At 42.2% G+C, this 27,500-nt stretch overlaps 1 protein-coding gene across 5 annotated transcripts in view; it reads right to left on the reverse strand.

The window, feature by feature from the left end:
- LOC137631134 (glutamine-dependent NAD(+) synthetase-like) overlaps window positions 1–27,500 on the reverse strand; it is a 39,327-nt gene that overhangs the window by 11,608 nt on the left and 219 nt on the right. For 2 of the 5 annotated variants that reach the window (XM_068362801.1, XM_068362797.1), the window contains exons 2-7: window positions 26,397–26,544; window positions 24,312–24,482; window positions 15,495–15,585; window positions 13,742–13,887; window positions 13,271–13,431; window positions 730–926 (exon numbers count right to left, since the gene is read on the reverse strand). In XM_068362801.1, coding sequence (XP_068218902.1) covers window positions 730–926; window positions 13,271–13,431; window positions 13,742–13,887; window positions 15,495–15,585; window positions 24,312–24,482; window positions 26,397–26,542 — 912 coding nt within the window. In that variant the 5' untranslated portion in view covers window positions 26,543–26,544. Of the gene's footprint in view, window positions 1–729; window positions 927–13,270; window positions 13,432–13,741; window positions 13,888–15,494; window positions 15,586–24,311; window positions 24,483–26,396; window positions 26,562–27,242; window positions 27,401–27,500 lie in introns of all 5 variants that reach the window. The other 3 variants (XM_068362798.1, XM_068362800.1, XM_068362799.1) reach the window with 3 other exon arrangements.

Raw genomic sequence — 27,500 nt, forward strand, 5'->3', positions numbered from 1 at the left:
TCTTTATGAAAAAGAAAAATAATATAATCTGCGGAGTTTACAAGAAAAAAATAAATTATTCGATAACAGGTAGGCCCATGACTTCAAAAGACAAAAATCTCATATAAAATATCGATTTCAAACGATTGTGTCCAGAGGCAAACCTTCTCACCCAAACTCGCCAGCCTTTAAAACGTTTCATTTCAGAAACATATCACCGGAGCTATTATCTCCACTCATAATCTCTGTTATTAGGAATATCAGGATAAAATATATGATTTCAAAATGGATAGATAAATTCACAAAGCTTCATTCAACAAGCAAATCATTCTTAATAGGTATAAATATACAATAGAATCATTTAATTCCTAAGGCACACTATGCCAAAAAAATGTCATATACAAACCTACCCACGCCAGTGGTAATCTGTCACATAAGCAAACAGCTGAAACAAATCAACCAAGACCATATAACTATTGGATCATATAAAAATTATGAAGAAAGAGGAGAATATGTAAGAATTGGCCAGACTATTTGGTGTATGTATAAGAAAAGGTAAAATGAGCCCAACCAGAGAGGGATCCAATGTATTACTATATGGCCAGTCAAAGAACCCAAGAACTCTCTAGCGGTAGTATATCAGGGGTGGCTGATGTCTGACTAAGCTATTCGTCCTTAAAACTTATTAATCATTCGTCATGCAAATGACTTCTCTAATATATATGCAAATCAAATATAAGTTAACTATACCTTGATCCTTGGAAAGGGTTCGCTCTTAGCAGCTTGGATGCATCGGCTCCTTATGCTGGCTTTGTAGCGTCGGATGACTTCTAGATCCACGGATGCAGTTATGACTTCAACTTCCTCTAGTGTATGTATGTTTGTATGGGCTATTATATTTCCATTAAGGCCAATACACGAATCTCCTGCGTAATATCCTTGACTGCCTAAAAGTACGAGTATAACGTTTAAATAAAATGTATATTTCTTTTATAATGATTTTAGAGTATTTCTGTGTCCAAAACATTTCTCCCTTTTTCAATGCCAATCCCATTTTTCTCAGGAAAAATATTTCATTTATTGCATTTTAGGAATTAATGATTATATCAAAATTATATCATATAGCATCAAGTTTTGCAACGTACATAGAACAATTTATAATAAGCTGTCATAGTAAAAAATAATGCCTTGTTCAATTTGATAAAAACTAATGCAATATTTGCTTTCTTTGTATTTTTCTCCTGAAAGAACCCGAGGTGAGTTATTGAAGCAAAGGTCTTTTTCAATAGAATTTATTTTCACAGATCGAAATTTTAGAAATAAAAAAAAATTGCAAAAATGGCTAAAGACCATTGACTTTCAATGCAAACGTCCACATCATTAAAATTCATATGTAAAACAAATACAAGCAAGGGAAATTATAAATTGATAAAGGAAATCAACAAAAAAACAATGCAATACAGAAAGCCTAAGGCAATACATGCTAAAATCAACATCACCAATTCTCCGAATAATATTCCACTATTTTACAAAAGAAAGAACTACTGTAGGTGATTAGGTCAAAACTGAAAGATACCAAATGTGGTAGCAATCATTAATTATTTTATGGCGATGTAGAGGTAGCAAAAAGGTAATTAGGGAAGTTCCAAGCTAAAATAGATAAAATGGAAGATGTCTAAAAAGGATACCTTTATGTAATGGTCACTCTAGATCTTGATTACCAATTTTTTAAACTGAAAGATATATCGGGTCATCTAGTCTATAAGATAAAAATATTTGGAAGTTGTTGTTATATGAACTGTCGTGAGGTAGCTGTTAGGTATTAACAGAGAAGAGAAGTGAATGTAAATCACTTTATTCAACAAAATAACAAGCTTATATCAAACAGTTGACGACAAAATGGCAATAAAATTAAAACAAAGTGAAACATTCAATGGAAAGCTTAAATAGGTTTTTTCTATTCGCAGTGCGGGAGAGAATGATAGATAAAAAACCAATAGCATTAGTGTATGAGCGTGTATGAAACACAAGCGGTACACCCCCCCCCCCCCAAAAAAAAAACAGATATACATAAGAAATATGGCACCCTGCCCTAGAGAGGCGAACTGTAAGCAGGTCATGATGCAGGAGATATACAGGTGTTAAGCCTCTATTACACGTATCCAGTTTCCTATGGCCAACCTGGCCTACGGCGCCGTAGGAAAATTCTGGCTTACGGCTAGAGCTATTACACGTATTTGAACGGCCGGAGGCAAGTGGGTCAGTGTGGCACTGTTTGTGGTGGAGGAGTTACATGTCTTATCTCGACGTCATTCTCGTTCCTATTGCTCTAGCGTGCTACTTAAAGGTGAAAACAAGAAAAAGGAAGATTTAGTTCAAACAATAGCTGCATAAACGACAAAAATACTCTCATGTTAACTTAATGAAGGAACTACCACTAGAAAAAGATGACTGATTTAACTGCATGCAAATGGATCACGACACAATGACACATATTTGGGACTCTTAAGTCAGGTATCACCTTTAATAGAAAAAAAGGACACTTGCATGAGAGAAGCAAATAGGCAACATGAGCGTCCTTCAGCAACTCAGACTGATGTCCTACCATATGGTGAGCAATTACACGCTACGTCCTCAGTCCTGACGTACGACAGCCGTCCAGCCAACTTTAGTACTGGCGAAAGTTCATCTGGTCGGCCGTGGTTGAGCTTTCATATGGCCGATTTGCTATCACACGCTCCGGTTTGAACATATGCAAGCATCGCGACCAACGGCGCCGTAGGAAACCGGATAAGTGTAATAGGGGCTTTAGGCAATCAATGGAGACCCAGTGTTCTTTGCCATGAATGTTAATTAAGAAATCCTTTGGTCTGCTACGGATAACGAGGAAAGGACCTGTGTAAGGGGGCATTGTGGAAAAATACATGGAAAAAAAATAAAAATTATTTCTAGATTTATTGCTTATTTTCAATTTTTGTTGTTTAAATTGTATTTTGTATTTCTTATACTGTTTAATTTGTTTATCTTCAGTCCCTCACTCAAAATTTTTCTTTTTATTACAGAGTGACGGTGCCCTGCACCCAGCGAGAAACATATGGGAAAATTTAGCTTGTCATGCTTGGAAATTGGGACACTAGCCAGGTTTCTTCATGGTGGTCGTATAGTGTCATTTTTCTTGCCCTAGGTCCTAAGTCATTGTTTTCCGTTAGCCTATTAATTGCAAGACTTATTTTGAGCCATGGTGCAAATTAGTGGAGAAAGGAAACAACGGTGTTCGTCAACTGAAGACGACACCATAGAGCCGTCAATTAAACAGAAGCAAGGTGTTGAAACATCTGCCAAAAAAAGGAGTGAGAGAATAAACAACAAGTTCAGGATAAAGAAGCCTACAGATAGGATGCAAATAATTCCTTAGATGAGTTCTTGAAAAAATGAACTTAACAGTTTTCAAGTTGTTCTTTGGCCCGCAGCCCCGTTGAAAGCAGCATTTAGAATCTTCAGCATTGATTATTCTATTATAGGATAACTGGTTGTAACTAAATTTTGATATTGTCCAGAAGCTAACATGTTCATATACTCTAAGTTATCATCTTTAAATTATACCTGGTTGTGAGTGCAGTATACTATTTGTAAAGGAGTGCCCAATGTGTGGGGGGGATAGTTTTTTGTCAAGTCCTTTCTGGAAAAAGCTCTCTAATTTCTAGTCTAGTTATAATTTGTCAAAGTTCATTCATTATTGAAGACCTGTACTTCCTCATCACTGTATCTTTTTTTTCTATCTAAGATGAACTTCTTTTTATCTTTTTTTCTATACGCTACCTCCCAGGGGGTGTTTTACATTCCAGCCTGTCATTAAGTAATACTAATATTTCTTTTCCTCTCCTAATGTTCAAATAACTTAAAATGCAGTAAAAAAAAATTATACCTGGAAAGCATACTGCTCTATTTATTTAGAGCTCGGCGCAGAATACAGTGGTGAGAGACAGTATAATCAAGAAAAAATAATAGGGAAGTAAGGTTCTTGCTGGGTCCCCTTGTCCAGTATAAAATCTAGGGGTGGTGCCCAGTGCCCAGCTCATCCTTGAATGTTTACCTTTTACCCAGCTTTCTGGATATTCCACCGTTTCTTTTTGTGTGGTGAAACGTTGGAGTGTGGTTGGTATTTGCACACTAGGCAGTCTGCGTGCTACATCTGGCCACAGTATGCAAACCACAGTAGTGTTAGCGGTAGTTTGCTAGTGTCAGTGCACACAAACACATGCATTGAGGTGTTTATATCTTTCAATATGTGTTGCTTCGCTTGGGGTATGTTAGTCTGGCGGCAGGGAGTAAATTTTCCCACAACGTGGCATCGGCATTAGAGATTGTCAGAAGAGGTTGCAGATGGAAAAAAATCAGCAAGAACGACCAACAAGTTGCAACACACCATTTCAGTTGCAGATACATCAATGGCGTCCTTAGGAGTGGTACTTAATGCCAGGAGGATCCAGGGAAGCTGAGTAAACCGGTTGGAGTTATTGAAGCAGGCCATCAAAGCTGCTTCAAGGTGCAATGAAAATGTTCAACCATTCCATTAGCTGCAAGGTTGTAGGCGGTTGTCTGGTGTAGGGTGAGGCCTAGGAGATTCGCTAAGGATGACCACAATTGAAAGGTGAAAGTGTTATCCCTGACAGAAATAATATGCTCAGTCCTACCAGATCTCTATCCACCCTAAGATAAAGGCTGATGTACATGAAGCAGACGTTACAATTTGCATGGGGATGGCTTCATGCCAACGAGTGGAGTGGTTAATGAGAGTAAATAGGTAACGGTGTCCTTGTGATGTGGATAGGGGACCTACTACATTGACATGAATGTGTGCAAAATGGCGCTGAGGGGGAGGAAAGGTCCCGACTTCTGAATCTGTGTGTCAGTGTACTTTTGAAGTTTGGTATGAAGTACAGGCACGGACTCAATCCTTAGCATCCAAAATAATGCCATGACAGATAAACTTCGTCTTCAGTAGCTGTGCAGTAGGGCAGCGCAAGAAATGTGAGAGGTCATAGCTGATTTCAAACACCTGTCGGCACAGGGGGCCAGGTTTCCACGGTCATGGACTTCAAGTACTAATGTCACAGAGGAGGGTAGCATTGGAGTCGTCAAGGGCAACTTCCTCCCAACACACGAATGTGTAAGATGTCCTGCATGCTTGGTACTCTGGAGCATTTCATTAGGCTTCTGCCAAAGCATTGTAATCCAATCCCAGGTAAATGCCGGCCAATGTGTATCTTGACAGGGTATTGGCAATGGGATTCATTTTCCCAGGAACGTGATATGGGGTGCAGTTGTATTCAGCTATGGCAGAGAGATGATGGTGTTAATGGGCAGACCAGGCTGTTGAGTGACGCTTGCACCAGAGGCATATGGACTGTGCGAATAACGAAAGCGAATCTTCTAAGAAGTGGCAAAATTAATGAGAAGCCAAATGCCCCACCAGCAACTCGTAGTTGAAGGTAGAATAGCATAGTTCCACCTTGAACAGTTTTCCACTGAAGAAGGCTAATGAGAGGGGCGACCCGTTGACCACCTGCTCATATACTGCACATATAGAAATGTCACTGGCATTGGTGATGAGAATGAGAGGCATGAGGCATGGGAAAAGTGAGAGCAGCATTGCATAAGGCCGCTTTCTGAAGAGGACCACACTTCAGGTCTTTTGGTTTACCATTGAGGGAGGCGTAGAGGGGGGCCATCCTTCATCAGCACAACGTGTAAGGGTGACGACAATGGGCTTGAGACCTTTGGGCAAAGGCCCATTTCTTCCATTTTGGCGTACGTTTGTTTAGCTACTGACAAAACATTTGGGGCCAGATGCATGAATCTGGCAAACACCAGGGGCCCCATCGTCTTGATATGATGATGAATACCCTGCTTAGCAGGAACCATGATGGTCTGGCAAAGTTCTGAACAAAAGACTTCCGGATACAATGTGAGGAAGTTGGCATAGGTCCCACTGGGTGTGCTAATGCTGAGTGGGAGGTCGGAGGGGCCAGGTTGAAGAGGTGTCGATGAGTATTAGTCTACGTCGACTAAATATCCATGTGCCACATCAACCGGGAGGTGGATATGGGAGAGGAAATTTGCACCGAGTAGTGGCAATGCTACGTTGGTAAGAAGAAAATTCCAATGGTATTTGGTTCTCCCAAACGGTGGTGTGAGTACCTCTTACCCATGGGTGGGGATGTCAGATCTATCAGATCTATTGGCAGTTACCAGGTGGATGTCAGCAGGCTTAGAATGACTATGTCGTGATCTGGAGAGTGGCATTGTTAGAAGGGAACCACAAACACCTGTGTCTACCAAAAACTACATCAAGTAAAATAAAAAGATTAGTGATGGGGTGGTGACCGATGAAAGCGATGACCTACTTAAAATTTTTGACAACTGACAACCCTCCACAGATTTTCTTTGCAGCAGCCTCAAATCTTGACTGGTAGCAGCAGAACTGCAGCTGATGGGCGTCAGTAAGGGGCTTGAGAGGTCATTGGTTGGGGTGTGAGCAATGGTTGGTATATATGAGTGGTGGGCGGCTTGGTCGCCACTCCGGCATGTCTTAGGCAGGAATCTGTATCTTACCACATTCACATCAGCTTCAATCAATGTTGGATATTTGTCCTCTACATCAGGAGTGGAGGCGTTGATGGAAGTCTTAAAGTAGGTGAAGAGACTGTCCATAAGGGAGTCGACTTTGGTCTTCAGGTCCTTCAAGGGCAAGGTATTGACATCGGGGATGGCGGAGCGTACAGGCTTGGGTAGGCGTCATACCTAAAGGGTACGAAGTAGGTTTACTTCCAAAGGAGAGCAATCTGCGACAGGTTGTAGGAGAGCGATATTCTAATCATTTCCCTCAGGGTGAGTGAAGCCTTTTAGTCCCCCAATAGTTGTTTGAGAGAACTGAAAAAGTTTTGCTATGCGGGTGGATGGCGATGGTGAGTACTGCTCCAGGAGGTAAGACTTTAGGGTGTTATTTGCTATTGGGACATCCCCTTGGTCATAAAGCCAATTAATGATTTCTGGGAAAGTATGCTTGTGGATTGCCACAAGGACATAGTCTGCTTTGCTGCTTTACGGAGTCATGCCCTTGATACCAACTGAACTTTGCCGTTCTGGAACCAAACAAGTGATTCTATGTTGACGAAGGGCAGCAGTTTCATCGCTGTAGCGTGGGTCGAAGAGTCAGGGTTGGTGGGCGGCATTGTTAAAAAGGGTAGGGTGCAGCAGTGACTGAAAAGGGGGTAGGGAGCTGGTCTTCCAGCGTCACCAATTGTCTGAAGTACCTGTTAGAATCTATCAGAGACGCTACATGAATGATAGTCACTTTATTTGATACAATAACGAACTTATATACAAACAGTTAAGTGCAACAAAGGCCTAAAAATTCAAAAAATTTAAACATGTGATGGCAAGCTTGAACAGGTTTTTATATTATCAGTGCTGGAGATAGCAAGAGATAAAAAAGCAATAGCATTACAGTGTATGAGTATGTATGAAACACATGCCGTACAGGACATAGAAGAACATAGTATTTTATAAGGAAGAACAGCAAATGATAAAAGATAGGAAGCATGTAGAAATGAAAAATCTTACAACCAATAATTACTACTCTGGAGATTAGCTAATACTTATTTATATTGCAGTGATATGAAATGTTTAAGTTAAAGGTAATTTTATGTACCATCTGTTTTCAGAATAATCAAGTACAGCATTGCAATATGAAATGTTAATTCTGGCGTAGAGATCACAGTAACTTAATGCTTGTACCTGCAATACCATGTAATTTTAAATTACAGTAAATTTAACTGGAAATTACTTTGAAAATTATAAGGGCAACATAAGTATCAAATTGTTTCCTATATCCTTGCAGCAAGAAATCAAACGTATAGAGGAGTTAAATGGTCTAAATATTTCCTGGGAAAGATTGGAAAAGGTTTGGTAGTTCAACTGGGATAACGAATGGAATTTCCATGTATTTATTGTAGAAGATTCCTATATTATTCTTTCCCAGTTGTCTAGAAACTGTAGCTGAACAAGGGCAACACAAGTATCTAATTGTTTCCTATATCCTTGCAGTAAGATATCAAACGTATAGAGGAGTTAAATGGTCTAAATATTTCCTGGGAAAGATTGGGAAAGGTTTGGTAGTTCAACTGGGATAACGATTGGAATTTCCATGTATTTATTGTAGAAGAATCCTGTATTATTCTTTCCCAGTTGTCTAGAAACTGTAGCTGAACAAGGGCAACACAAGTATCAAATTGTTTCCTATATCCTTGCAGTAAGATATCAAACGTATAGAGGAGTTAAATATTCTAAATATTTCCTGGGAAAGATTGGAAAAGGTTTGGTAGTTCAACTGGGATAACGATTGGAATTTCCATGTATTTATTGTAGAAGAATCCTGTATTATTCTTTCCCAGTTGTCTAGAAACTGTAGCTGAACAAGGGCAACACAAGTATCAAATTGTTTCCTATATCCTTGCAGCAAGATATCAAACGTATAGAGGAGTTAAATGGTCTAAATATTTCCTGGGAAAGATTGGAAAAGGTTTGGTAGTTCAACTGGGATAACGATTGGAATTTCCATGTATTTATTGTAGAAGAATCCTGTATTATTCTTTCCCAGTTGTCTAGAAACTGTAGCTGAACAAGGGCAACACAAGTATCAAATTGTTTCCTATATCCTTGCAGCAAGATATCAAACGTATAGAGGAGTTAAATGGTCTAAGTATTTCCTGGGAAAGATTGGAAAAGGTTTGGTAGTTCAACTGGGATAACGATTGGAATTTCCATGTATTTATTGTAGAAGAATCCTGTATTATTCTTTCCCAGTTGTCTAGAAACTGTAGCTGAACAAGGGCAACACAAGTATCAAATTGTTTCCTATATCCTTGCAGTAAGATATCAAACGTATAGAGGAGTTAAATGGTCTAAATATTTCCTGGGAAAGATTGGAAAAGGTTTGGTAGTTTAACTGGGATAACGATTGGAATTTCCATGTATTTATTGTAGAAGAATCCTGTATTATTCTTTCCCAGTTGTCTAGACACTGTAGCTGAACAATTCTTTGGTGTGCAGACAAAATGTCGACATCCCTTTGAACCTTTATAAAACAATTTCTTGTAGGCTTTATTCGTTTTTGTTTTATCCATTATAGCAAAGGGCTGGTATAATGAATAAATATAAAAATAATTTCAAAATATAATTAAATTATGGCCTATCAAAAATCTGTTGAAGTTAAAAACAATAAATCTTTAACACGTATTATCATATTTCAATACCTGTTTTTTTATAATATTCCAAATAACCAAACGACAATTACCAATTGAACCTGTTTGGTTTTATTCTTTTGCTGACGTTGACCTTTTGTCCTGTCAAACGGATAGCAGCATTTTGCCAATCAACATAATGTTCATCGATGTTACTGTCAACATTATGTCAGTCGATATTACATACGTTTACAGTATGACCGTCGACATTATGTCTACCGATGTTACACACATTGACATTATGTACGGCGATGTTACATAAGTCTACAGTATGACCGTCAACATTATGTCCTGTTGACTTTACGTACCTTTACAATATGACCATAGACATGATGTCAGGCAATGTTACACATGTTCACAGTATGAGTTGACATTATAACCATCGATTTTACATACATTGACATTATGTCAGGTAATGTTACATACGTTTACAGTATGACCGTCGACATTATGTCCGTCGACATTAGGTACGTCGACATTAGGTCCGTTGATGTTACATTAGTTAACATTATGACTGTCAACATTATGTCCAGCGAAATTACATACGTTTACAGTATGACCATCGACAATATGTTCGTCGATGTTACATACGATGGCATTATGACTGTCAACATTATGCCCTTCAATGTTACATGAATTTACAATATGACTTTTCATATTGTATCCGTCAATGCTACATACTTTTATAATGTCATCGTTGACATTATGTCAGATGATGATACATAGTGTGACTATCAGCATTATGTCTATAAATGTTACATACGTTTACAACGTGTTCGTCGATGTTACATACAATGCCATTATGACTGTCGACGCTATTTTCTTCAATGTTAGATACATTTACAACACGATTGTCCACATTATGTCCGTCGATGTTACATACGTTTACAGTATGACCATCGACACTATGTTCATCGATGTTACTTTACATTATACCAGCAACATTATGTCCAGCGATGTTACATATTCTTACGAAGCTAGTCTAGTGTAGAGTAAATGATTTATTCACATAATTTATTTAAGTATTTCATTTGTGTATTTAAGAGGTGAATAGCCAGGTCATAAGGTAAGTTCCTCTCATGTTTGGTATGTAAATTACGAAAGACTTTCATCATTAGTTTCATTGTATTCTTCATTCAAGTTAGTATATGTAAATTTACGTTACTTTTAAGAATTAACTTTTTATTTTACGGATTTTGTTACGGTTTTACGTAATATGTTTAAGAGAGCTATATGATTATATGAGGTACGAACGAGGGCTTGTGTAATTTTTTTTTAATGCTTTCATGAGGTATTGCATCATGTTTCTGAGAAAATATGCAATTCTTAATTTTGCCATGTGTTTTGGAAGGTTCTCGAAAATCCCAGCATAAGTTTTTATCTTTTTTTTTATTTCCGAGAACGGTGGGTGGACGGAGCTGTTGAGAGAGAGTTGCCTTGGAAGCAAGGTTCACTCCCCTGAATTTTTATCTAGTTAGTAACTTTACTGTTGCCAGGTGTCTACCCCTAAGCCCAGAGAATAATCTATTTAGAAGGATCTAGAAGTAACTAAGTCAATATATATGTTCCCCTAAGGATGCGTAGGGCTGAAGAGAAACAGCCTGTCCTGTGAAAGAACCAAAGTTCATCCCCCATCTCTCTAGTGCCTCAAGAGTGTCCTCTCCAAAGTTATTTTGTTCCCAACGTATATCGTGTGTAGTGTGTTAAAACGTTGCTGCAATTTTGCAAGACATTTTAAATTTATTGTGTTGTGGTGAGTGTTGATATTGTGTAAATCTTTGTAACTGGCCTAGGGAGATTTATGTAAAAACGTGAAGTATTTTTACTTTGGCTCAACTGCCTGTGAGCTAAACTTGTAAGTTTATCAGTAACTTTATGTAATTTCTATATGAGTTTAATGCTTAGAGTTTTAAAGGTTGTCTATTTTCATTAAGCATCAAGTTTAAAAGTTGATGTAAAATTTTATTTCCAGTGAAACAAGTGATTGTATAATTTTCATAACCATTAATTTCTTTTGTCTTAGTCTAAGTTTTGTGCAGACTTAATATTTTGAATGATTTAATTCTTCATGCAAATTCTTTTGAAATGTTGTAATTTTTATAGAATGTATTTATTTTTGTAAAGAGTGTATTATTTCAATCACCAGTGTTTATTTCAGTACTCACTTATATACCTGTTAAAGAATCGAAGTAAGAGGTTGTTTGAATAGTTCTTAATAATAATTACCCAATTTTGTTTTTAGTGTACTTAAAAGACCTTTGGATATTCAGTGTTTTATTTATTGCCGTCTTGGAGTTGTATAATCTCAGAGTTCGGTTGTTACTCAAATATAACAGATTTATGTAAAGACCAACAGGTGTGTTTGGAACTCGAGAGGTTGTGTTGCTTCCCAGCCGTAATATATAATATATATATATATATTGGTTCCCAGACCAAGGGACCATAATAATATGTTTATAGTATATGTTATATACATTAACATTATGACTGTCTACATTATGTCTGGTAATGTTACATACATTTACAGTAAGACCATCGACATTATGTTCATCGATGTTACATACGATGCCATTGTAACTGTCGACACTATGTTCGATGATGTTACATACGCTAACATTATGACTGTCGAAATTATGTCCGGTGATGTTACATATATTTGCAGTATGACCATCGACATTATGTTCAATGATGTTACATACGATGCCATTATGACTGTCGACATTATGTCCAATGTTACATTCATTTAAATTATTACTGTCCACATTATGTCCATCATGTTACATACATTTTGTCAGGTGATGATACATTCATTAACAGTGTAACCGTTGGCATTACAGTATGTCTATTATTGTTACATATGTTTACAGTGTGACCGTTGACATTATGTCCATCAATGCTACATGCGTTTACAGTTTGATACTGGAAACATACTCGTGTTCTTCACTTAAGTTCAATCGTCAATGGAATCTCAAAGAAGTAAAATGAATGAAGCCTCTATTATGAGTGACTTCCTTTACCATTAGGAGACATTAAGAGGAATTACCAGCATTCTGTAGCTAATGTTGCATGCCAAACATAAACAGAAATTGCAAGCGATGCTCTATGCAAAGCACAGCAATATCCAAACAGATTAGATTATGTTCCGTTATTAAGAAATTGGGTTAAGAAAATCTATAGTACAGTGAAATGAAACAAAGACATAACGACTGTGGCAATATTTGCTAATACCTTTAAAAAAAAAAAAAAACTTTATCCTCGTCTCAGTCGCATTTCTGCTCTAGAAGAAACATCATACCACTGGCACGTGCAAAAAATTTAACATTCAATTAAGGTAGCAATCTATCTTTCCTGTAGAATTCCTAGATGTTTCTCATGAACGACCAAGACTGCGCCAGGGACAGATCGTAACACTTCTAACATTATCTTAGAGACCAACCATATACAGTATACTTATGATCCCTCTCTACCTAACCTACGACCAGGGAGGGACAGGTAATGACAGTTAATGAATCAGCCATTTACTTCTTAATCTGGACCCGTCCATCCCAATACCTAGCTCACAAAGACGGTTAGATTATTAACACTAGTGAAGCCTATCCGGCTGGACTGGGGTTCATACTTCTAACCAAAGGATTGCGAGTCAGAAACGTTTTGGGTTGCAATGAAAAACTAAATTTTAAGGGACATTTTGATAAGAAATCAGATACTTCGATCTAAAAGATAAAAATCAATATCAGCGTTCAAACCAACTAGGAAAATAATCATGTAAAAATTTTCATTATTCAGATTAGTAATTTAGCTTCACATTCTAGTCGTGAAGTTTTTTTTATTAATATACGAAGAATCTAGGACTAATTACGGGGTTATTTAATCTAAATTTTTCTCAGCATAAAACTGCCAACGAAATATAAGCTCATACAAAAAACATTGAAAATAGAGAAAATAATACGTATTTTTCTAGTCTATAAAGAATGGCATTTACATACCATCGAATCCTTTTTGATTTGCAAATAGGTAACAGCCTCCACTTTTCATTGTCGCCATTTGAACCATCTGGTATCCTAACTCCGGTCTGCCATATTCTTCTGCAGATCCTAATCCATTGGAGATGATTTCCGCCCCATCAAGACATTGCAGCAGATGGCAACTTTGGTTTAGATGCGAAAACAAAGTGAACACAATCGGATTTGTATGAGACCTTTCAGTATAATTCATTAAGCATCTAAGTTATTAATAAAGTTTTATGAAAATCAAGAGTTATAGCACTTTTCAGTGTTCAATGTGAAGACTATGGATTATTTGCTTCAGTTGTAATATTGTTGTAATATCTTCTTGAATACTACGCTGAATTATCTCTTAACAAGCAAATCTAATCTCTTGCAGCTAAACAAAAGGTAAAAATAAACAAATTAGAAAAGTAAGTAATATTAAAGACTCATATTACTGTTCCACAATACCTTTCAGGGTTCCAAAGTTCTTCACATATATCATAGCCAATGGTGGTGTCATCCGTTGCGATGATTCCATCACCAAATGGAACAGACCTCTGGCCATTAATTTCCGAAATAACATGAGGAAGTAGGTAATCTTCCACTTGCCGGACCTAGTCACAGTTCAGATTTTATTATCACTTATTGAACACCAAATAACATCTCACTGCTGAAATTCAGCTACTCACAGACCTCTAAGGAAGCCCCTTCTACACAAGGGGCAAATGCATGGTGGTCAGACACTGTTACCAATTTTGTGGAATGGGTGACGATCATGAGTGTAGATGACGTTAAAGACGAGACCATGAGCAAACCATTGCAGTGCATGTGCCCGTTGTTGAGGCATTAGATGAGCCCCTGACTAGAGGGACCATGTTGTCAGATACAACGTTGCACTCTACCCTCTGCCCTTTGCCCGACTTGTGATCCAAGTCAAAAATTTGCCTGCCTGTTCTTACTGCCTGCCTTAGGCTGTTTAATCTGGTAATACTGTTTCAAAGCGAGAGAATTACGGGAAAATCAGAGTGCCCGCTCTGCAAATGTCCCTCGTGTGGAAGGGGCTAAAGCTGTCTGATACCTTTCTAACCCTATAGAAGAAATAGAATGACACTAGTGCCACAGACTGCCAATTGGTATAATAAAGCTGTTCACTGTGCCTCTGAGTCATCAGGAAATTTCCCCTCCAGCGAAGAAATTATTATTATTATTATTATTATTATTATTATTACATGCGACCCGTCAAAATTTACCCCTTTGACCAGCGTATGACTACTCCCTCTCTCCCCTACCCAAGGGATGGGGAGAGCTGAGCGTGACCGAAAATTATTCTCGTTTTATTCTTATTTACACAAACCGTAATGAGCTACTACCATTATTTACGTTCCCTTCACATTTACTCGAACCGTTTGTTAATTGACTGTACGAAATCCAGTTGGAACAAGTGGTCTCGCTTTAGCAATTGAAGGGTTGCATTTATGAATTTGGACTATATGGCCTGATGTTGGGGCTTGAGAAGCCATTCAGTGCTCAAGTCCTATTGTAGTTGTTCTATGAGGTAAATTTTGAAAGAAACCGGACAGAAAGGATGATATATAGCAAATACATCTTGGTTCGAAGGAACTCATCAAAGATCCATAAGTAATGCCTGCATTATATCGCGTGAGGAGCACTGAAAGCACTTTTCCTCTAAGTAGCTTAGCAGCTGAAGGATATTAGGACCATTATGATTATTTAAGTTGAATAACGAGGATTTTAAGTTAAAAACTTGAGAACTCATTTTCCTATCTCGACAGCTGTCTTTATTTCTTCGATATCGACGATAAGAATAAAAAAATAAAAAACTTTACCGGATTATGAATTTATTCAGCAAGTGAAGCAATGCCTTATATAACTTCCAAAGCAAGATTTTTCATTTCTATCATCAAAAATAATCATGACCACTGAGAGAGAGAGAGAGAGAGAGAGAGAGAGAGAGAGAGAGAGAGAGAGAGAGAGAGAGAGAGAGAGAGAGGGAGAGAGAGAGAGAGAGAGAGGGGGGGGGATAATCTTCAAGGTAAATTCTATATTTGCTCGTGTTTATTTACTATATAACTCTTTGTTTTCAATGGGTCTAGGAATTCCCGCCTCCCTTTCACTCTCTATCTAATCTAAATACCAAGAAAATCTTCCTAATATTAAAGATCAGATTTTATATTCTCCTATTAAACAAAGGTCTATTTACCTTATGCCAACCAGTGAACCATCGTGTTTCGCGATATCCCATAAAGCTATCATTAGCCAGCATCATCTTCGGTCTTATGAGCAAGACTCTCCTGCATGGGAAGAGAAGAAATGTTAATGGGCGAATCCTCTTGACAGAAATACAATAGTGAAACTATCTTTCATAAAATTTCCTGAGATCCGCTAATTGCGTATAACCTCTCCTTGAGTCAATGAACTTTCATATATGGTATACGGTATTTGTTCCGTAACCCAATACAAACCATTGCTATTTCCATGGGGTAACATTTGGCGGAGCTGAATGACGAGCCATTAAAATTAAACGAGGGTTAACTACCCCCTTGCTAATTAGCAGGGGGTAGGGAAGGGGTAGCTAGCTACCCCTTCCCCCCTCACACACTGTGAATAGCTCAATTCACTTTTGGCTCGGGTGATGATCAGACGTCTCTGCTCTCACCCTCGCTTGACAGCCTTTAAATTCTGCTTTCTCTTTATCTAGTGTGTGTGAAGTTGGCCTCGACTCTACGATGCGTACTTGCCCTGGAGTTCCTAAGCGTTCATGTGGGACGTTTATGTCCTCTTTGGAGACGGACCCTCACGCCCTTTGCCCCCTTTGCCGAGGTCAACGGTGTGACAGGGAGAATGTGTGCAGTGAGTGCAGGGAGTGGCCTGCCTCCCAGTGGGAGAAGTTCGGCCGTAGACGCAAGAAGAAGCCCAAGAGAGACCGATCTCCTTCGAAGGTGACTTTGAAGAAGGAGGTCTCTAGGGTTTCTCCTTGCGCCGCCCGAACCTCCTCCGAAGGTCTCCCTCGTCCGGCTTCACCTGTGAAACCGCCGAGTGAGATTGCAGGTCCTAGTGGTTTTTGCCAACCTCGTGGTGGTGGAGAGGGCGTGGCCTCCCTTAGCGAGGTTGTTCCCTCTCCTCCCCCGGGGGAGGATTTATTATATTTTGATGAATTCGACTGCACTGTTTCTAATCATGGTTTGTTTCAGCTTTGGGCTTCCTTGGGGCTTAAGGGCACTCCCTCCAAGGAAGGCCTGTTTGACTTGTTGCAGCTGGGGGCTGCAGTCAAACAGTCACCGGTAATGCCGGAGGTTTTTCCTTCGGACATTGTCGATACTGTGTTGTCTGCCCCTTCTGACGTGGCAAGTCTAACCCTTGATCCTGCTGCCTCGGATGTTGCTGAAGTCCCATCTCTCCCTTCCGCACAGCCTTCGGAGGGAAGGGTGGGGCCTCCGGTCTCTCCTGCGAGCTCGTCTCCCCCTCGGGGTAGCGCGCTTTCAGAGACCCCTCTTCGAAGGACCGATGACCCTGACTCCTTACCCAGGGGTCGCATTCGTCGTAAGGCCCGTAGGCCTCTGCGAGAGAGGGGGCTCCCTTCTCCCTATCAAGGGGTGAAGAGGCGCCTCTTTGGGTCTCCTTCTCCTCCACCTGCGGAGGAACTTCCTCGTCAGGAGAAGGTCATACCTGCAACATCTCTTGACCTCTCTGCGGATCGTTCACGATCCCCTTCTCCTGCCAAGTCTTCAGTGCTGCCGTCACCTGTAATCCTACAGGCACCGTCTCCTTCGGGGGAAAATGACTCTGGGGTTAAGTCCCTGGCCATTGTGCGCGCACCTGCGCGCTTGCGTGCAGTTGAGCGCAGATCTTCGTCTCTTCAACCATCACCTGTTCGCCAGCGATCTCCTGTTCGCCAGCGCTCTCCAACGCGCCAGCGATCTCCTGCGCGCCAGCGCTCTCCAACGCGCCAGCGATCTCCTGTGCGCCAGCGCTCTCCAACGCGCCAGCGATCTCCTGTGCGCCGGCGCTCTCCTGCTTGCCAGCACGCCCCTGGGCGAGCTCTTCATCTTGAGGATGGTCAATGCTCACCAACGCGCCAGCGATCTCCTCGCCAGCGCCTTTCTGGGCGCGCTCTTCAGCCTGTGAAGAACCAGCGCTCCCCAACGCTCCAGCGATCTCCTGCGCACCAGCGCTCTCTCGCGCACCAGCTCTCTCCTGGACATCCAGAGAAGGGGCAACGACTTCCAACGCGCCAGCGATCTCCTTCTCGCCAGAGCTCCACTGCTCGCCAGCTCTCCTTAGGGCACCCTCACCCTGAGAAGCAACAACTTCCTGATGGGCGCGCTGCTCACCATCACTCGCCTGTGCGCGCGCGCAAGCACTCACTAGTGCCTGTGCCTGTTGCATGCCCTGTGCGCCCACGCTCGCCAGCGCCCTCTAGATCTTCGGACTCAGACGTTCGCAAGGGTTCGCCCTTGTCTCGCACGTCGATTCTTGCGCTTCCAGTTGCCCCTGTGCGCCCTTCGATTTCTGAGCGCCTCTTAAGTTTGGCGCACTCACGCCCACGATCTCCTTCAGCTCGCCCTTCACGCCAACACGCTGTGGGTACTGCGGGCGGTAAAGAAGGGGCCTCTCCTACATGCGCCCCGATCGCCGACAGATCTGCGCGCCACCAGTTGAGGGAGACTAAGTCTTCTAGGAGACATCTTTCTCCCTCCCACCATCACCAGCGCTCCCCCAAGAGGTCGCGCGGTCGCTCGCCAGCTCCTTCTCTGGAGTTTTCTCCTGCGCATTCATATGCACGCTCTCCTGATCGATCTCGTGCATACCCTCCTGCGCGCCATTCTCCTGCGCGCCATTCACCTGCGCGCTCCTACATGCATGCACCTGCGCATGCGCGCCATCACTCGCGGCCCTATGACCACCTTTCCCCTTCGCGTGAACGCTCGCCTACAGGTCGCTCGCCTACAGGTCGCTCACCTACGGTGGGTCATTCGGACCGCAAGGATCCTCGGCAGGATGCTCCTCCTGGGAGGCGTTCCCAGGATTCACCTCCGCACAAGAGGAGGATAACGGCAGAACAAGGAAAATCAGCAGAGAGGTCTAGGCAGTCTTTTTCTTTTCAGGAAGGCCTCGTGGTGACCACTCCTAAGGGTCGCGAGATCCCCTTTTCTCCAGCGGGGATTGCTGACACAGCGTCAGTTACCCGTCTACCTTGGTTCCGCCACATGATCAAGGCTGTGGTCCAGGCTATCAAGCCTTCCAGCACTGATCAGAGGCGGGACCCTGGGATGGGTTCTCCACCGTTGAAGAAAAGGAAAGGAGTGGGCTTCGTGGTAACTCCTCCCCAGGAAAAGCTGGTCTCCAGGAACCCCGTCAGGCGGACCCCTTCACCTTCTCCAACCTCTGCAGCTCCACCCCCTCCTGTAGATGAGTTTATCTCGTCCTCGGGGGACTCCTCTGACTCGGAGAATTCTTCCTTGGCACCAAGGGGGGAATTTTCTCCGGATAGGGGAGAGGTCGCACGGGAAGAGGTTCCTCCTCGGGTGTCGGTGTTGGAGTCCTATTTTCCTTCCAGGAGGGAATCGAAGGACACCAAGACTGTTCCGAAATCTTCGTCGAAGATTCGTCAAGAACCAGCAATTCCTAGGGAGGACGTCCACGTTTCTCCCCAAGAAGACCTCTTGGGGATGGGAGACTTAGCTGCCAGTCCACCAAAAGGAGAACACAGCGAGTCAGAACACGCGTTCTGGCAGGTCCTTGGTTTGATGAGGGAGCTCAACAAAATCAAGGACCCGGAGATAGCCCCTCGTGAGGGGAAAGACACCGTGCTTGACGAGGTCTTTGGTGTCCAGAAGCCCCCCAAGACTAGTGCAGCTTTGCCCTGGTCTAAAGGGGTGAAAGGCGCCAGGGACAAAGTCAAAGCTCAGCTCTCCGGTCTGGCCTCCTCAGGACGTTCTTCTGCCGGGTTTAGACTCCTCCCTCCTCCTCTAGTCCAACAGAGGAGGTACTTCGAGATCGACGGGGAGTCTTGCATGTCTCTTCCACTCCATCATTCTGTGGAGGAACTAGCTAAGGGAACTTCTTTCGAGAAGCTCTCGACCCGACAGGTGACGTTTGCGGCGTCAGAGACCCAAAACCTGGAGAAAGTCGCTAAGAGTGCCATGCAGGCAACTTCGTGGCTTGATCTCTGGCTTGGGTCTTTGGGCATCCTATTGCGATCTGAGGATCTGTCCAAGGAGAGCAATAGGAAGGCCTTGGAGACCTTCCTCCTCTCGGGCACTCGCTCTATTGAGTTTCTAGCTCACCAGGTCACTAACCTATGGGCTAACTTGATCCTCAAAAGACGCGATTCAGTGTCCGAGAGGTTCCATCCGAAGGTCCCCACCGCAGACGTCAACAGGCTCAGACACTCCTCTATTTTTGGAGGGGAGTTACTGGAGCCTCGTGACATGGAGCAGTCGGCTGAGAGGTGGAGGAGGTCGAACCAGGACTCTCTCCTCCAAAGGGCCCTGACATCTCGGCCCTATAAACCTCCAGCCCCTCCACAACAACGTCAACAGCAGCCTCGCAGAACACCTAAGCAGGCTCCGGCAGCTAAGGCAAGCGTGTCTAAGCCGCGGTCCTTTCAGCCGAAAGACAAGAGACGCGGCAAGTCCTCTAAGGGAGGTAGAACTCCTAGAGGAAGCGGCAAAGGTCGCAAACACTAGGAGTGGCAATCCCCCCGCGTGTCCACCTGTGGGGGGATGCCTAAGAAGTTGCGTGCAGAGGTGGCAGCAACTCGGGGCCGACCCTTGGACGGTCTCTGTGATCGGCCAAGGGTATCGCGTCCCGTTCACAACATCTCTACCTCCCCTGACAGCGAATCCAGTGTCGTTGAACTCCTATGCCTTGGGATCGGCAAAGGGGATGGCCCTCCGGGCAGAAGTCGAGACCATGCTCAAGAAGGATGCTCTCCAAGAGGTCGACGACAGCTCCCCAGGCTTCTTCAGTCGACTCTTTCTTGTAAAGAAGGCGTCTGGAGGCTGGAGACCGGTCATCGACCTCTCAGCACTGAACAAGTTTGTCATACAGACTCGGTTCAGTATGGAGACAGCGGACACGGTCAGACTTGCAGTGAGACCACAAGACTTTATGTGCACTCTGGATTTGAAGGACGCGTACTTCCAGATCCCCATCCATCCGTCTTCCAGGAAGTACTTAAGATTCGGCCTAGACGGCAAGACCTACCAGTTCAAGGTGCTGTGTTTCGGTCTCTCCACAGCTCCCCAGGTGTTCACCAAGGTGTTCACTCTGATCTCGTCGTGGGCTCACAGGAACGGCATCCGTCTCCTTCGTTATCTGGACGACTGGCTGATCCTGGCAGACTCGGAGTCGACCCTTCTGCGTCACCGGGACAGGCTTCTGGAAGTTTGCCAAGATCTAGGGATCTTGGTAAATCTCGAGAAGTCCTCTCTGCGCCCTACGAAGAAACTGGTTTATCTAGGCATGAAACTAGACACGATTCTCCACAAAGCCTTTCCATCAGACGAAAGGATAGCAAGGCTGAGGAAGGTAGCAGAACCTTTCCTCAGACGAGAAGAGCTTCCGGCCCAACTGTGGTTACGTCTCTTAGGCCATCTATCATCTTTGGTCCGTCTTGTTCCAAACGGCCGCCTCAGGATGAGATCCCTTCAGTGGCGGCTGAAGTCGCGATGGAATCAGGGAAACGATTCCCCGGACTTCCTAGTTCCCATAGGACCTTCGGAACGGACGGACCTTCGATGGTGGCTGGACGACGAGAACCTACGGAAGGGAGCAGATCTCCTCGTCCTCCCCCCAGATTTGACTCTGTTTACGGACGCGTCAAATCTAGGGTGGGGGGCCCACATTCTGAACCAAAGGGCCTCAGGCCTTTGGTCAGAATCGGAAAGGTGCCTCCACATCAACTTGCTAGAATTGAAGGCCGTTTTTCTGGCTCTTCAACAGTTCCAACAAACCCTGGCGGGCCACTCCGTGGTGGTGATGAGCGACAACACCACGGTAGTGGCTTATATCAACAAGCAGGGAGGTACTTTCTCGCAACAGCTATCCCATCTTGCAGTAGAGATTCTGAGATGGTCCGAGACCCGCTCGATCTCACTAACAGCTCGCTTCATTCCTGGCAAGAGGAATGTCCTCGCCGACAGCCTCAGCAGGGCGACGCAGATAGTGAGTACCGAGTGGTCCTTGGACCCTCAGATAGCCAACAAAGTCCTGACTTTGTGGGGCTCTCCGACTGTAGATCTGTTTGCGACAGCCTTGAATTTCAGGCTGCCCCTTTACTGCTCTCCAGTCCCGGACCCCAAGGCTTTCTGGCAGGATGCCTTTCAACACAGGTGGGACAACATGGACGTTTACGCCTTCCCACCTTTTTGTCTGATGAGAAGGGTGCTCAACAAGACCAATCTATCGGTCAACCTTTCCATGACTCTCATAGCTCCGCTATGGCATCATGCGGAATGGTTCCCAGATCTTCTGCGGCTCCTAACGGAACCCCCAAGAGAACTCCCTCCACGTCACGAGCTACTCAGACAACCACATTGCAACATCTTCCACAAGGCCGTAGCTTCGCTTCGGCTTCACGCCTGGAGACTATCCAGCGACTCCTCACGGAGAGAGGATTTTCTCAGCAGGTTGCGGACAGGATGTCTCGGCACCTGCGAGAGTCCTCGGCCAACGTCTACCAGGCGAAGTGGAAAGTCTTTTGTGGTTGGTGTCGTGGAAGGGGTCTCTCTCCGCTCGATGCCTCTATTCCAACAATAGCGGAGTTCCTTGTTTATCTTCGGGAGGAAATGCGCCTTTCGGTCTCGGCCGTGAAAGGTTATCGCTCAGCCTTAAGCTTAGCCTTCAGGCTGAAAGGAGTGGATATTTCCTCTTCGTTGGAACTTTCTCTACTCATACGCAACTACGAAATTACTTGCCCCCAGCCGGAAGTCAGACCCCCTCCTTGGAACGTGGTTCAAGTGCTTAGGGCTCTGAAAAGAGCTCCCTTTGAACCATTACGCCAGGCGTCTGATCGCCACCTAACGTGGAAGACGGCGTTCCTACTCGCGTTGGCCTCGGCCAAACGAGTAAGCGAACTTCATGGTCTCTCCTACGACGTTGCCCATTCAAGGGGATGGGGGGAGGTAACGTTCAGGTTCGTCCCTGAGTTCATTGCTAAGACTCAAAACCCTGGGGTGTCAGATCCAAGATTCGACTCCTTCAAGGTAACGAGTCTACGTTCTGTAACAAATGACCCAGATCATCTGTTACTGTGCCCAGTCAGGAGTCTGAGGCGCTACCTCAAGAGAACGGCTGCAGCCCGTCCTCATGTGCAAGCTTTGTTTGTGAGCACAGGGAGGACAAAGAGGAGGGTCACCAAGAACTCCATCTCTTCATGGATTCGCAAGGTGATAAGCAGCACCTTGAATCCCGACTCTCCTCCGTCACGTCGTCCCAGAGCTCATGATGTCAGGGGTGTTGCTACTTCCCTGGCCTTCAAGAGGAACTTCTCTGTGACGCAGGTTTTACAAGCTGGGGTCTGGAAACGTCAGACGACGTTCACAGCCCACTACCTGCAGGACGTGACCCACAGGAACCTCGATACGTTTTCTATCGGTCCTGTGGTGGCTGCACAACAGCTGGTCTAACCTCAGGCTCCTTATTGGACAAGTAGCAGAAGGTTGAGGGCATTGTTACCCGGTTTTAGTCTGCGTGAATGAAAGAGTATGTCTGGCCCTTACTTCTTTCTTCATTCTCCCCTCCCTTGGGAATAGCAGCATCCAGGCCTTTGCACAGCTGACCTCAACCTCTGCAGGTAAACCATGCTTCCTTGTGCTCCTAGTATTAGCTTTAATACTGTCGCGTCCCCCATACCCTGACGAGGTGGTATTGGGTACGTCCTAGCCTAGGGTTCCGCATAAGGAACCCCAGGTCAACTTCCTAGGACGAGTCACGTTATTCTCCTTCACACACATCCTTGTAGGCCGCACGATGGTCAAACATGACAGCGTGCGAGGGTTAGGGACTCCCGTTCCTTGAGTTCTACAACTCGGAATTGGAGTCCCCGGGTAAAGCCGAAGCCAGAAGGCTGGGGACTTTCCGCCCTTCCTAAGGGTAAGTCACCCCATGGAAATAGCAATGGTTTGTATTGGGTTACGGAACAAATGACAAATTTCGTAGATAATTTGTATTTTTCCTACCATACAAACCTTTGCTATTTACGCAAATGTTACCCGCCAGCCCTGACCCCCAAGTCAAGTCCTACATTTAAGTGAATTGAGCTATTCACAGTGTGTGAGGGGGGAAGGGGTAGCTAGCTACCCCTTCCCTACCCCCTGCTAATTAGCAAGGGGGTAGTTAACCCTCGTTTAATTTTAATGGCTCGTCATTCAGCTCCGCCAAATGTTACCCCATGGAAATAGCAAAGGTTTGTATGGTAGGAAAAATACAAATTATCTACGAAATTTGTCATATTTACATTACATGAATATATTTACACACACACTCACACGCACACACACACATATATATACTTGTACTTCGATGTATTTTTTTCAATCTAATGGATTTTCCATTTACTATATGTCCACCTGGTTTCTTTGTATTTTGCGTAATGTTGTTCACAAACAAAAATAAACTGACAAATATTTGCAATTTACTTAACATTGCGATTATTTTCAAAGTACTGCTGCGTATTTGAGCTTTGATGTTCTTTATCCAAAATGTTACAGATAAATTCTTGGGTCATACCCGACATGACTACCAAGTTTAGTCAAAATCGGTACGGGTGTTTTTGTATAAAGTTGCTCACAAGCAAATAGATAAACCACGATAGGGGTGAATACATCCCCTTCACAAACTCTTTGATTTTGACGATTGCCATAATGATTCCCAAGATATGTTTATCTTACAACACATAAAGCACACCAATTTTTATATATCCTTACAATGACGATTATGAAAATATTTAGTAACAAAATCATCTGTCCGTGAACAGATTGACTGTAAAACGAGACAAATCTATATTTCTCACCTGTTCAGAAATACCAGCTTGCAGTTGTAGATGACATTCTTGTGCATAACAGGTAAACCAACATCTACCATGATATCACTGCATACAGGATCTTGCATGATGGTTGCCAGCGCTTCCCAAGCATACATCTCAGTGTCTCTCTCGTGGTAATGGTCTCCACAGCCATAACCTCTGTTGAAAACAAATTCTGCAATCTATGAACTTTGAATAAATGGAAATTAAACTTATGATTACAGCACTGAAATATTGGGTGCTACAGGCTTGAACCTCTAGAGAAAAGGCTTACACAGGACATACAATAAGACCTTCCCAACTCAGCGGTTTTACACGTATTCAAAGAGAGTCAAGAAGTAAATGGGTTTAAAGGTTATTGTCACTCGAAAGCATGTGATTCACACGCACACACACACACACACACTTTATCATTTAACAGTACTAATTCACAAAAAGGAAGAGCCACAAAAGACCAGAAAAATTACCGTCCAATAAGTTTATTCTTCGTAATATATGAAATATTTGCAAAAACCAAATTAGGCCGAATAGAAAGTCAGCTAGACTTTAATCACCTAAGATAGCAGCCAGGCTTTAGAAGTGGGTATTCAACAACTGACCATATCAATGTGATTAACCACCTAATAAAAAATGTACAGAGCATGAAAAACCTTCGTGTATGACATTTATAGACTATGAGAATCTTTTGCTTCTGTCAAAACATTATCAGTAATGAAAGCCCTTCAAAGATAAGGAATAGAAGAATCTTTTGTTAGAACACTTGACGATATCTATACAGGAAGTATATTAATCCATAAACTACATAAAGATAGTGAGAAAATTCCGATTGAAAAAGGAGTCAGACAGGGAGACCCTATCTCTCCTAACTCATTCACAGCATGTGTCGAAGAAGGTTTTAAAAGTTTAGATTGGGAAAATGTAAGAATTATCATTATTGGGGAATACCTTAACAACCTAAGATTTGCAGATGCCATAGTTGTGTTTAGTGAATTATGGGAGGAATTGCAAAAGATAATAGAAGATTCGAATAAAGAAAACATAAATGTAAGACAGAAAATGAATACGAGTAAAACTAAGGTAATATTCAATGAAAATGCAGAGACAACAAATAAGGGTTATGGACGAACCTCTAGAGATTGTTAATGAATATATGTACTGTACCTAAGACAGACAGTCAGTGTTTCTCCAAGACACAAAACCGAAATCAAGAGTAGGATAAACATGGAATGGAGAGATTTTGATAAACAAAATGAGATTAAGAGAGGTAAAATTCCACGTTCTCTAAAAAAAAAAGTACTTAATCAGATGGTGCTACCAGTATTAGTTTATACATCAGAAAATTGGAGCCTTAATGAAACCTTGGAACGTAAGCTAGTTGCATCTCGTGGGAATATGGGAAGAATAATGATGGGAATGACACTAAGAGACATAAGAGCAACATGGATACGAGAGAAAACTAAAGTAAAGGATATTTTGTTTTAAACTGTAAGAAAATGAAGTGGACATGACAGATAATAGATGGTCATTAAGAATAACAGAATGGGTCCCAAGAGATTACAAAAGAAGAAGGAAAAGGAAGAGAAGACGATGGATTGACGAGCTAAGAATAATAAAGGGAATATACTGTCATAGAAAGACTATAAATAGACGGGAGTGGAAGTGCATTTTTGAGGCCTTTGTCCTGTAGTGGACTAGTTACGGCTGATGGTGATGATGATGATAATGATAATGATGATATATTACAAAAAACTAAATAAATGAATTCTTAGTTATATTTGTAATGTAAATATATTTTTTGAAGTTTATATATCTGGCAACAACAATGTGATATCCCAATACAGTAATTCTGAAGAGTCAATATATCTAAACTAGAAAAATTTTAAAAAGGTTAACGAAATTAAACATCAAACCAAGTTGTAATAAAGTAGGGCCTACTTTCATTTGAAATCCAACAAAATATGTTTTTATCAGAATATAACAAGCTGTCACTTAATATCATTGAATACATTATAATTGTTGTCATCGTTATTAACCTCATTATATTCAACATGAACATCTAAGTGGTATACTTACGTGATGCTGAGTTCAGTCCCACACAAATATCGGGCACCAGCATCCTTCGCCCTTTGGACGGATTCAATAATGCGCTCCACGTTCCCCTCATAGTCAAGAGCCAATTGGTTTAAGGAACACGTTGCTAATACTGCTACTCTTCCCATATCTAGAAAGTTCTTGCACCTGAGTAAATACATTTTGATAATAATAATAATAATAATAATAATAATAATAATAATAATAATTTAGCGGAATCCGTGTAAATTACACGAAATGATATTTTCATTACTAATTATCTTGTTCCTAACCAAAATTGGTAAAACTATATAGATGTGCTTTGGTTAAGTAATCAAAGTCTAATGTGAATTTGTTAGAGTATACCATAAAATTATTTCCGTTTTCTTTAAGGCGTGAATTTTTAAGAGAATACCATGAAATTATTTCCATTTCCTTTAAAGCGTGACACACAAAATAAATAACACATACGCTATCGTATTAACATATAGATAATGATAATTTAGGATATTTATGAAGGGACTCAAGTTTTGTCAGTCTTTCACAGTACCAAGGGATGTCCAATTTAATCAAGTTTCCAAGGTATGATTGGCATGCCGTAGCCAATCTACATGCAAATTGAAGAGTTTTGTACATTATGCAAGTAATAGTTATAATAACACAAACCATTAAAATTCATAAAACAAATTCACTGCATTTCCTGGCAAACCAAACTAAACCTCATGATACCAATATTTCTTTTTTTTTTTTTAATGAGTGGTCATTAAAAAATATACAAAACCACGTTTATCTCGTGGATTTGAATACTTCTTTTATATTAGTCTTAGGTACATCAGTATCAAGAGGTACCTCTGAAATATGACTTGAAGTCAACACCAAAACACTGCCATTGAGTCGTGTGCTGTATATCTTAGATGAGTGTTGTAGCCGGAGTTAATGAGAGTAAATTGGAATGGGCAGCAGGTCACGTTCACCTCTTCTCTGTGTCTCTCATGTTTTATCTCACCCTAATAAGATTGGTTATTACGATAAGCATCATTCACGATAAGACATCATATCAGCAATATTACGTCACGCCAAGGCACAATGAAAAATAAAAGCAAATGT

The sequence above is a fragment of the Palaemon carinicauda genome, chromosome 39, assembly GCF_036898095.1.
Source record: "Palaemon carinicauda isolate YSFRI2023 chromosome 39, ASM3689809v2, whole genome shotgun sequence".
Lineage (NCBI taxonomy): Eukaryota > Metazoa > Arthropoda > Malacostraca > Decapoda > Palaemonidae > Palaemon > Palaemon carinicauda.